Raw genomic sequence first — 12,024 nt, 5'->3', positions numbered from 1 at the left:
ATGAGAAAAGTTTTGCCTTCACTGCTCTTAAATATGTTGATATAATGAATAATGTGATCGTCTGCTTGATTATACTGATTTTAATGTTTTGAACATTTTTTTCTAGGTAAGATTATTTTGCTTTAAATTATTCTATTGAAATTAGCTTACCGGATCGTAGAAAAACCACTCATACGGCGTTGAAAGCATGGCCAATGAACGTGCCTGCAATAAAAGACTGTATAATTCTATTGAATTTTCACAAAAAAATAGTCATAGATATTTAATCAGACCACTTCGTACCCATTGCACGAGTTATCTCAATTTATTTCAGTTTTGACACAACTAAGTTATTACAAATATAAGATCTAAGGAAAAAGCACACAGCATGAAGTTTTATGAAGTCATCTGCTACGTTAAAGTTTTGCTTGCAGTTTTGCTACGCTTAATTGAGATTTTTTTCCCCAATAATTCAAACTCGTTTTAAGATTCTTGTAGACATTAGCAAAAAAAAAACAACAACAAAACATACGACTTCAATGCATTCATAATGATAAAATCTATAACAATATCCTTTAGAGCGGAGTGAGTTTGTTCATGCGAGGTAATGAATTACACAACACATCACGCCCCTCCCCCACAAGGCACGCCTCTCCCACCACAAGGTGTCCAAGTACATACGCGCATTTTACAGCCTCCATAAGGCACATGATTTCAATGTTTTACTTTAGATATCTCATGAAAAATTGAAACTTAGTTTGGATTCTATATTTCCTTTTTGTTTTCTTAGTTTTCAAAAAAATCTTTCATCTTTAAGTGGTAAAAAAGCAAATGAAGATGTTCAAATGAATGATATTCTAAACTCAATAAAATACAGTGATATATGATACTCTAGTTAAGCTAGACATGACGCCTGTACGCAGATCATCAAATATGCGTTAATCAAAATATTTACGCACCAGAGCTCAAACATCCGCTATTGTGTGATCAATGATCAATAGTAGAGTGCGAGAACTTTTAAAAAATTTGTTAAACAACACACTTCTTTCAACGGTTTATTTATTATTTCGTATTTACGTGAGAAATATTATCAATTTTTCAATATAATTTTATTGTATTAATTAGACAAAAGATAAAAGGAGTTTCATACCGCATCACTAGCAAACAGTTTACTAAAGATATCTGCACCACAGAGTGTGATTTTTGAAATTATCACCAAACCGTTACAATTTGTATGTACATGATGCAAAAAAACGATGATTCTTTTCTTAAGAAATTACATATCTCGCGCAATTTATTTTTAGAACAACGGGCCTAACAAGAAAACATAAAGTGGCAAAGATGTTTTATCAATCAACTTTGGGAAGGGGAGGTCAGATTTCATGTTTCACTATCGGTCTAACAATTGTTATTTGAATCGAATTTAAGTGAAACAGGAAATAAAATAAACGTAAAATTGCCGAAAACAAGCAACGAATTATCAAACATCTATTAACAAACTTATAACGTGGTTAACTTGGAATACCAGTGCTTCCATAGTATTTTCCTTATTGTTAGAGAGAATTGCAAATACTGTTTTGTAAAATTAGCTTGTCACATATTGTTAATTAATTTCTATACTGATCAATTGAAAGACAAAGACGAATTCATTAGTTTACATAAATGGCGCAATCAAATATCAATATTGTATTGCTCAAATATTGAACAATTCTCAGTCTTTTGTGAGACATTGTGATGTAATATTTTAATATTCAATACATCCGCTCAGGATAAAGAGCTATACTGTTTACAGAGGAAATTAATGTGAACGATCAACTTTGAATGTATGAGCGTTTGATCGTATGAGATTATTTACAGTTGGCAAGATTATATAAACCGATAATAATATTTCAATATGTAGTCATTAACCAACCACAAATAATCGCAGATTTAGATTATTTGTTCATACAGACAAATGGCACCAGACCAGAAAGAAAAAAAAAAGATTAAAAATTAAAGGCAATGAAGATTAATACTGTGTACATTTCGAACACAGCTCTAATGTTAGAAAATAGACAATGGTCGTGAATGCTATGTTAACCTTTAGCCCGCTAATTAATTTCTAAAATGGACTGATCTATCATTCAATTTGGGCAGTACCATTTATTATTAGAAGGGGTGTTCACTGAAAATTTACTGACTGAAAAGCGAACAGTGCAGACAATGATCAGCCTGCTCGGACGTGCAGGCTGTCATCTTAGTCTGCACTGTTCGCAAAGGCAAAATCACTTGCCACCAGCAGGCTAAAGGTTACACTAACTCATTTATAAATAAAACGCTGTCCGTCACATTGATTAATTTATCGTGCACATAAACTTACCTCAGACATTTAGAGTATTTTATGTTTTAACCAACACTATAGACCTCTTTGGAATGAACAACCCTTAAAACATCTGATTAAGACGACAACAGGCATGACTGACATGAAAATGTGCGTCACTCGCCGTTGCATCTACACGTATTCGCTGAATGTATACGGTCAAGCGTACCGTTTCATTTTAACAAACATTTAGATAATCATCTGTATTATTACGGTGTTTCTTTTTCGGCTACATGTGCCTAAGGCTACATACTGAACCTGTGTTAGTGACTTTAAAGATGCATAGTACCAATAGTAAACCTTAATGCTTTACAAAAAAGATCGCTTGGAAATGACCATAAAGTTGTCGGTAGTGGCCTAGATTATACATAGGGGTAGAGTATGACATGTCAAACGATTAATTTCGATAATATTTTTTGGTCTTGTGCCAGCGATGCAGACTGAAACCGAGAATTCCTCTAAGGAAGTATGTTTTTTTATATTTCTATTGGATTTTTATTCAGTATAATTATAAAGGAAATGGCAATGCTGTTAAACAAAATAGGATTTAAAGTAAAAGGGACATTTAAATATCTAGTGAAAGGCCTGAATGGCCTGAGTCGGTTAATGATTGATGTACTGACAGTATAGTCTACCAGTTTCAGTTTGTTTTTAGTTTTTTTCTTAAAATTTCATAACACAGCTCGATATTTACCCAAAATATTATATCCGGATACGATTACACTTTTCTCCAGTTTGAACAATATATTTTACAAATTGTGATGATACGAAGACATTTAGCAGCAATTGGCAGTATCTGACATTGAAGTTTACGGTTAAATTACCTCTTATTTAAATCTTTTCATAAAAAAGTTGTTTCGTTTCGCCAAACATAGACGATCTACTTTCGATTTCAAAAACTACAAGAAAATACAATTTAATGTTTCGCCGATTTGTTTATTTCTCGAAAAATAAGAATTAAAATCATTTTTAATATCAGTAGTAACTAAACAAACCAGTAACAGCTTCTTCTTCCGATAATTTATCCGTTTACTGACTGCAAAATTCAACCCACGCAAAGTTTATAGAAATCATACGATGCGTGTTTACGTTCAATGTGGGAGAATTAAGGCTGATCGGCTATGTTACCTAACGCATCCAGACGATTCAGATTTTGTTTTTAAAAAAGCATTGTGTGCGTTTCTGTAATTTTATATACGTTTTTATACGCTTAGAAATTATTAGACATGCGTATTTGCATTATTTCTATACGTACTTTACGCTAATACGCATCTTATCTGGAGCCCTGCTGGAACTATTTTTTGTCTTTCGCTGGATGTTATCCAAGCTTTGTAAGCCTGCGCAATTCTTAAAATGCACATTTATGCTTAATGAGTTACATTCGAGAATTGCACAATTACGTATACAAGTCATAAATATGACAGATTACATCGTATATTGGTCATAGCAAAGGGAATTGACACAACTTAACTTCATTCATGCAGTGAACTGTTTGAAATTTGAGAAATCTAATGGAACTACATCCCTTCACATGTTATTCGGTCCATTTAGAGAATCGTTGGATAGCAAGGACTCGTCAAAAGGCTTTCAGCCTTTAGCCGACTCAATAAAAATGAAAGCCATTTTGTTGACACTGGAAGGAATAACAAACGAAACACGAAATAGTGTATTGAAAAGCTGTATTATTCTGAAAATGAATTTCTCTACTTTTTTCAAAACTAGAAATGAGGAAGGTATCATGATTTACATCTGAAATTTTGACAGAGTATTTGTTTTCAGTAAAAAAATATTTTCAGTATGTAAACGACGTCATAAACACGAAAATGGCTGCCTCTGTCATTTTCCTTTAATTTTAACATTTTTTTCCAATTTTATTTACTTCTAGTTTGGCATTTTACCCGTTATGTTTATATTTTCCGTACGAAATAGTTTATGCAGAAAGCTGGGTGAATTACAATGCATATTAAACAAATTTCAAAAGCACATCAACAAATTTGTTGATTTACATTTGTTTTATTGAATCGCTTCGTCAAGAAGTTAAACAAACGTTCTATACTCAACAAATTGGCAATCTATTTAATTACACTCTATTGTAAGTAACCCCCTACCCCTTCCCGGAAAAAAGGGCGTTAGCTGCATTGCAGCAAGCTTTTATCAGTATATTCAAGTTAAATGACTTATGATATAAATGTTATAATATAAAAATGATCTTGCAAAAACAGAGGATATTTCTTATAATAAAGGCAACATACATACTGTTTCAAGTAAAGTTCCGATATTTCTTTTCTGACAAAAGACTATAGACCTTTGCATGAATACCCGTCGCATATGCACGAGATGATCTCGAACTTGTTTCTCGTCTGCTTTCTTGACAAGGCGCCAGGATTTAATCATCAAATTATGATCCGTGAGAAGCTTTTCTACTACAGATATACCTGTAATGATAAGTTACTTACTTTTGAACAGTGATCAAGCTTTCAGTTTTAATATATTCATTCCCAAGAGGATATGATATATATCTTAACTATATTTGTATATAAATTCTGTAAACAATTCACAAGTAGAAAACAATTCTTCTTTTTTTACCGTGCTTAAATCCACTCCAGTACGAGACTACACAAATGAGAGGCAGGCTTTATTTCTCCGTAACAGACAGTCTAAAAAGCATACTAGATGAAATAGCTCTAGTATAAATCATAATCTGTAATCATGGGTAAGATGTAATGTTATTTGTAAAATATTTCAGTGCATGGAGGTATTTTATAAAAAGGTCATTTAAACATTAGTTTGACCTAGGATGTCGTTCTAGTAGATTTTACAACATGGGATAACACTCTGCGCTTGCAGGCCTTGGATGACCCATGTCTTGCAAAATCCTTTCCAAAAGTAACATCAAAGATCAAGCTACTGTCATAATAGTTGTAAGTATACCAACATAATCTTAGTTTAGAAATGAGTTTTGAACTGGCACTGATATATTAAGTCTTAGCAGAAAAGTTATCTGCATTTAAATTCGTTTTCAGTTGTAATTTGAAACCTCGTTGTTGTTTTCCTGTAAATACAGTGGCAGCACTTTCAACATTGACAGGAAAAAAGTGTGTTGTTTTCTTTTTTTCTAAATGTATATTTTAATTCAAGGAAGTCCACATAAGACAAAAATAGTTGAAGACGTAGACAATTTTCAGAAGTTCTAACACCCCTTCGAATCATTTACTACATTTTGAAGCAGATGTAATTTGACATAATTTTATTTTGTATGCTGGAATGAATGTATACGTCTGTATTTGGATTTCAACTGAGAAATCATAAAACTGACATTTGGTACATTAAACTTGAACGACAATAAAATTAATGATACATGTAGGTAACGAAGATTGAAAGACAAATTCCTTCTATTTAAGTCTTATTACGTATTTCAAATGGAGGGAAATACTGCAATATTTCCTTGGTCATTAATTTTACTACTTAATCGTTATTTCAATTTGTTCACGAAAACGCAAACAAATTCACAACATTGCCTATTACAAGCTTTTTGAATTTATGCTCATCTGAGATAATTTATCACTTTCATTTCTGGCCTTCAATGACAATTATTTATTTATTTTTTATTAGTAAGTCAATATTTACCAGCTCTCGCGGAGACTCTAAAATATGATATCGCCTTTTACAGATAAATGGTTATGAAACATTGATCAATAAAACAAATAGTAGCTAGTAATAATGTATGACTAAGCATACACAGTTTAACAAATCTTTCAAGAGTGAACTTCAGATGCAATATTTTGTACGAATGGCATAGCAATGAGTGAAAATGAAAGATATATTACACTGAAACAAACAAATATCCTCTATGCATGCTTATTTTTATCTTACATGTAAAACAATCAAATTTTCTGTTTGTTTCATGGTTAACAAATTTTATTATTTTACTTCATTTTACCATAACAGTTTCTAACTACTAGACATATTTCTTTCGAATATTTCGGTAATTCACTGAAAAAAACAAACTGATATATCATATGAGTTGCCCATCTTTCATCCGGTTGGAATGTTCATGTAGGTCTTTCTATTTTCGTCCTTGTTTTCAATTACTAGAAATTAATCTGACCTTGTATCATCGGATACAATTAAGCTAAAAACGCTTCCGATAAAATTATTAATCTTAATTAGCGTAACTTTAGTGAATACAGAATCTAATCTAGTCCCGGAAATCAAAATATCGGTCCTTGTTGAAAATTGTATCAAAATAAATAGCCTTCACACATTTATTATGCGATGTTGATCAGTCTCTTCCGAGGCTTCTCATTTTAATTAACACATGGAGTTTTACATTTGATTTGCTACAAACTGTCCGGACATAAAGTCCTTTAAAATAGCATGCCTCCAGATTTGGCTAAAATAATCTTTCTTTCAAATTGAAGTTTTGGTCATATTATGAACATTAGAAAATGAATTTTTGTTTCTAATTTTTTTTTTTTAAATCCAAATCAAGAAAAAAAGATGACAGCGTCGGGAATCGAACCCCGGACCGCCACGGCAATAAAGACATATTCCCGTCCGCTATAGCTGAAATAGTGAATAATGACTTCACGATTTGATATTCATAATCGAGACAGTTTACCTGAAGTAAAAGCGTGAAAAACGTTTTTCGATTTTCATCGTAAAAAGTAGTAAAACCAGCAAATTCTCATTTGTTTCCGTAACATAAAGTTTGTCAGTAATTAAGTTTTAAAGCCTTCTTAAGAAAAATAGCATTTATTTCAATATATCTAAAAAAATATTTTTTTTTGTTGTTGTCGAACGATCTGGAGGCATGCCGCTTTAAAAACTATTTTCCTGGAAGAAGATATTAGACTATTTATAAGCTAAAGGAAAAGAAGTTAACATGTCAAAAATGGAAACCGCACTAATCATAATCCGTTTTAAAAATCATTTCATATCTAAATTGTGAATGTATTCTAAAAGATTTATGGAAACTGAGGTGTTCCCTGATAAATATTCCTCTCCAGAATGGGAAGATCGGAAGAGTACTTGGCTTTGAAAACATATCGATTATTTTCGTTTTACGTTTCAATACATCCATTATTAGCCAGATTTCGTAGGCAAAATGTTTTGTCAGTTTGGCATGTATTATTAATCTATGTCAAACCTTGATCGCTCGTATGTAATATTTCATATTTAAATATGAAAGCAGAATATACTTAATATTATTATCAATAAGATATCGTATAAAAAATCAATTTCATGCTCGCTTTTGCTAATCTTATCAAACAATTGCAGAAGTACAAATATCAAAACAAATCATAATGAGGTCAATAATAGACAGCGTCAATATACATCTGTCAAGGATGTGACGCAATTACTTTTTTTCAACTCTATCTGAGTTACTGTATCCGGGACGATACGATTATGTAGTTGGTATAGTGGTCCTGCACGAGTTGCTTGTGTTTATGATGAGTTACCCTTAATGACCCTCGTCAATTTCCGTACGTACTCTTCGTTCCATATTTAGTCATTCTGCGGCTGTCACAATCATGTGCATTTCGGGAAATACCGGAAGTCCTAATCGGAGAATACATACCCAAACGGATATTACTGATTTTCATTACGGGTCAACAACCTTTATTCAATGATGGCAATCTGAATTTAATTATCCTACATGATTGCGTTAACACTTATGACATGCTCTAACTTATAATAAGTATGTAGTACTGATATGCGAAATACTGATTTGATACTTCTGGTGAAGTAAATAAAATCTGGAAAGTAGATCCCTCGGAAGCACCGAGAACAAGGCAAACAGCGAAAATTGCAGACTCGGTTTGATTGAGTCTGTTCATGAGCAGTAATGGAAAATGCAACACTGCCCACGCCCCCTAGCACCGGCTTAAGCAGTATTCAATCTTCAAATCTAAATGAATTGAAATCAATGATCCCGAAGGACCAGAAAATATAACAACACTGAGATGAAGTCGGGGCGACTTTTTACGGTCGCCACACAGCACTTAACACCCGCTGTTGTGAAGTAAATAAAATCTGGAAAGTAGATCCCTCAGAAGCACCGAGAACAAGGCAAACAGCGAAAATTGCAGACTCGGTTTGATTGAGTCTGTTCATGAGCAGTAATGGAAAATGCAACACTGCCCACGCCCCCTAGCACCGGCTTAAGCAGTATTCAATCTTCAAATCTAAATGAGCTGAAACCCATTTCCAGCATTAAACGGTAAATGAAATATTAAATCTGACATGTGTCAGCATTCTCCGTTTCTGACGACAGCTTCTATCAAAACAAATTTAATAAATGAATCAACTTGGCCCGATATTCATGCGTATAAGTGGATATTGATGTTCGATTTTATACTCATCAAGCTACGTCTCTTGACGACTTGAGACTACATAAATACAATTCTTGTTTGTATATAAAATTGTCAAGTATTTATTCATATTGACATGGATGTATGGTGAACACGTAAAGCCTTTCAAGAATATAACTGTATGCATATTTTAAAGATAAGCTTGCGTAAATCTGAAGTTCAGTATGACTTATTTCTGTTACAGTATCACTCTGAGGCTAAAATAGAAAATGTAGAAACTCCACAGGTCGCTCAACACGACAAAAACGAACATGTTGCAGGTTCGGTTTGATTGAGCCTGTTCACGGACGGTAGTGGAAATGCGTGCTACCGTCCACGTCCTCTAGTCCCGGGTTGAGCAGAACAAAACATTTACACACGCTAAAAGTACAAAAACAATTTAGATACATCCGCAGAAGACTCGTCAGTGTGGTATTCTCTGCGGTTGGTAGCATGGCAGTAGGACATTCTATACAAACAAAACGCAAATTAATGGTGCTCTATTTCTTATTTTTATCCAGATACTACAAATTTCTAATGGTATAAAGCACCTTGTATTATATTGTATATAAATTATAATTAACTTACGGGATAAAGTCACTTTTTGATACAGTATATTTTGATGCCTATTTCACTTCAGCCATGAAAGATTCCTTCTGGTAGAATAAATATAAAAATGATGATGAATTATCGATAGAAAGAGTTTTTCTTTAAATTTAATAGAAGAAAATATCTCTTGGCAGCTTGGGACAAAACATTTAGCTATACAAAACATGCGGTTTGTCAAATAGCGTTCTTACAAAAACGCCCGAGTTCTATTGCTCCAATAAATGATCCAATAAAATGTTGATTGGTCCTGCTATTCCATCAATGATTTTGTATTTGTCTACATGCACGACATGCCCGAAGATTAATAGAAATCGACAAAAGGAGGATAAATTAGCTATAACATGCCAGGAAATCAGCTTTTGTCTATGAGAACAATTTTTGCTTGATTTGTTTCGATGATCAATAGAAACGAAGTTGGTCATGTTAATAAAGAGAAAAACACTTTTCCGAAAATAAGATTTCGAATACTAGCGATAAATTGAACTAATTTTGGATTATAAGAAGTAGTTAATAACTGTAGACACAAAATCTTAAGGGAATTAACTTTCAGAAAACAAATGTCAAACTATGCTTCAACAGATACATTTTCAGTAACAAGATTGTAATGTTCCCCTCAAACGTCAGCAATATAACTAATAATATTAATGTGATAGCCTAATATACCATGCTTGTTTCGATTTATGACATTACTGATTGTTTAGTTGAGGCGTGGGACGCTTATTTCCGACTAGGCTAAATCGCATGACATACTGTCAATTTCCTCAGACCAAAGATGGTATCAAATAGTTATCACCGATAAAAATAGAACGGGTCCTGTTTCTTCCCATAAGTGTGCTGTTAGTTCAAATTCCCAGCTACAACTTATGAGTGACTAAGAAAAGAATGAAAAGCTGGGTATCAGTTTATACCTATTAACACAGAAAATGTTCACAAGAAAAAAAAGTCGAGGGAATATTAATAGATTTCTGTCAAGAACGAGAAGTCGTACAGAAAATTACAACTAATTTCCGTAATCGAAATAAGAAATATTTGAAGCCAAAACATTGAAAAAATGCTAACGGTCTTGACCTACCCCTTAAGTGTATTATATAAAATATAAATTTCCAAACTTATTTGAAAGAAAATGACTGAATATTTATCATGAAAAATATAACATGTACCATCTTGAATAACAAATGTTTCGCTACATCTGCCATCGGCTCAATAACATTTTTTGTCAGACTTAAGTTTGTAAAGTGGATTTTTTTGAGAAGTCATTGAACCCAGTATGAAACTTTTATTATTTATTATTTCGTTATTAGACATAATAATTTACCCGAATCATGTATTTGTTGACAGGAAGAACTGACTCAGTAGCTAAATCAAAACGAGATTTGAAGACATTTTTTTCTGGTGAATTAGTATCTATTACAAGACTCCAGAAAGTATAAACAATCAAAATTGGCAAGTGGCTGCATTTCAAGTTGCAATAAAAATATATAAATATATATTTATATATAAATTATAGACCGAAACCATTTTCCCTCATAGGGCATAATAATATCATTTACATGAAACTTGTCTATAATGTCATCAATTACCCATTTTATACTTTGGGAACATATTGTATTAAAACCTATTTGTTGTCACATAGTAGTCATTCAGTTCGTAAGCCGTAACATTACCATCGTAGGTCGTATCACTTACACTAATCCAATGTTATACTAATTATCTCCCTTGGTCCTTCAGAAGAAAACTCTGTTCTGTCATACGCTATCATTGTATTGTATCAAAAAGAAACATACATGATTGCCATTCAGTTTATTATTATATATACTTACAGCGCCAATCTCATATGAGAGCCCACATAAATCAAGAAGCTTCCCCATCATTATTATTGTATCAACAATAAACATAATTGACATTATCAAGCTCACTCTCTGGACGAATTGGAACGATGACGATTTGATATTTTGTAGTTAACACAATTGTACGCTGTTTAGACTTGTTTATGAGATTATATGAAGCACGCTCAGTGGCCTTTGAGGACAGATATATCCGGGGTATTAAAAGCTGTTAAAAAAGTAACCTTTGTGTGAAACTAAATTTCAGTATGACGCATTTTTAAACACTATTCTGGATGAAACTGCTGTTGTGTTGTATAGAAAATAGCAATCAAATGGATGTTTTAAAATATTGCACTTTAAGCAGTTCAATATGGACATCGTGGTTATGCAATAACACTTACTGAACACTTATAAATCACTCCTTTTAATGTATCTATCAATATCAGAATTTATCTTGGTTGACTTTGAGGGTTTTTCACAAGGCATATTTACCGAGGTCATCTCCGCGATTAAAACGAGGGGCATGGTAAGCATGATATTGTTCATAATAAGTAAAAACAAGAGCACCGCCTACGGGTGTCATCGCTCGTTTGCAAGTGCTGGTCAGAATGTAAGAAAAGTGTTATAGTTCAGAATTTCTAAGTACAAAAAGGGTCATAATTCAGACAAAATGCAGGTAAGAGTTATGGTTCTTGGCCTAGATAGTAACCTAATAATGATTAACATGTGTACAAAGTTTAAAGGCTGTAGATTCTATAGTTTTTGAGATAAGGTGGACCTAAACAAACAAAAAATAACCAAGAAACTCATGATTTTCTAAGTACAAAAAGGGCCATAATTCTGATAAAATGCAAATCAGAGTTATGGGTTTTGGCCTACACAGTAACTCGATGATGAT

General features: G+C 32.8%; 1 protein-coding gene across 3 annotated transcripts in view; it reads right to left on the bottom strand.

Annotated features, from left to right (window-relative positions):
- The window catches only part of LOC123557909 (glutamate receptor 1-like), a 75,750-nt gene that overhangs the window by 21,086 nt on the left and 42,640 nt on the right, over window positions 1-12,024 (bottom strand). For all 3 annotated transcript variants that reach the window (XM_045349693.2, XM_053544271.1, XM_053544272.1), the window contains exons 4-5: window positions 4,595-4,773; window positions 151-204 (exon numbers count right to left, since the gene is read on the bottom strand). In XM_045349693.2, the coding sequence (XP_045205628.2) occupies window positions 151-204; window positions 4,595-4,773 (233 nt within the window). The remainder of the gene's footprint in view (window positions 1-150; window positions 205-4,594; window positions 4,774-12,024) is intronic.

Source organism: Mercenaria mercenaria, chromosome 5, assembly GCF_021730395.1.
Source record: "Mercenaria mercenaria strain notata chromosome 5, MADL_Memer_1, whole genome shotgun sequence".
In the NCBI taxonomy this organism is placed as follows: domain Eukaryota; kingdom Metazoa; phylum Mollusca; class Bivalvia; order Venerida; family Veneridae; genus Mercenaria; species Mercenaria mercenaria.
Note: the sequence above shows the minus strand (reverse complement) of the source record. Positions and strands in the feature narration are given on the sequence as shown.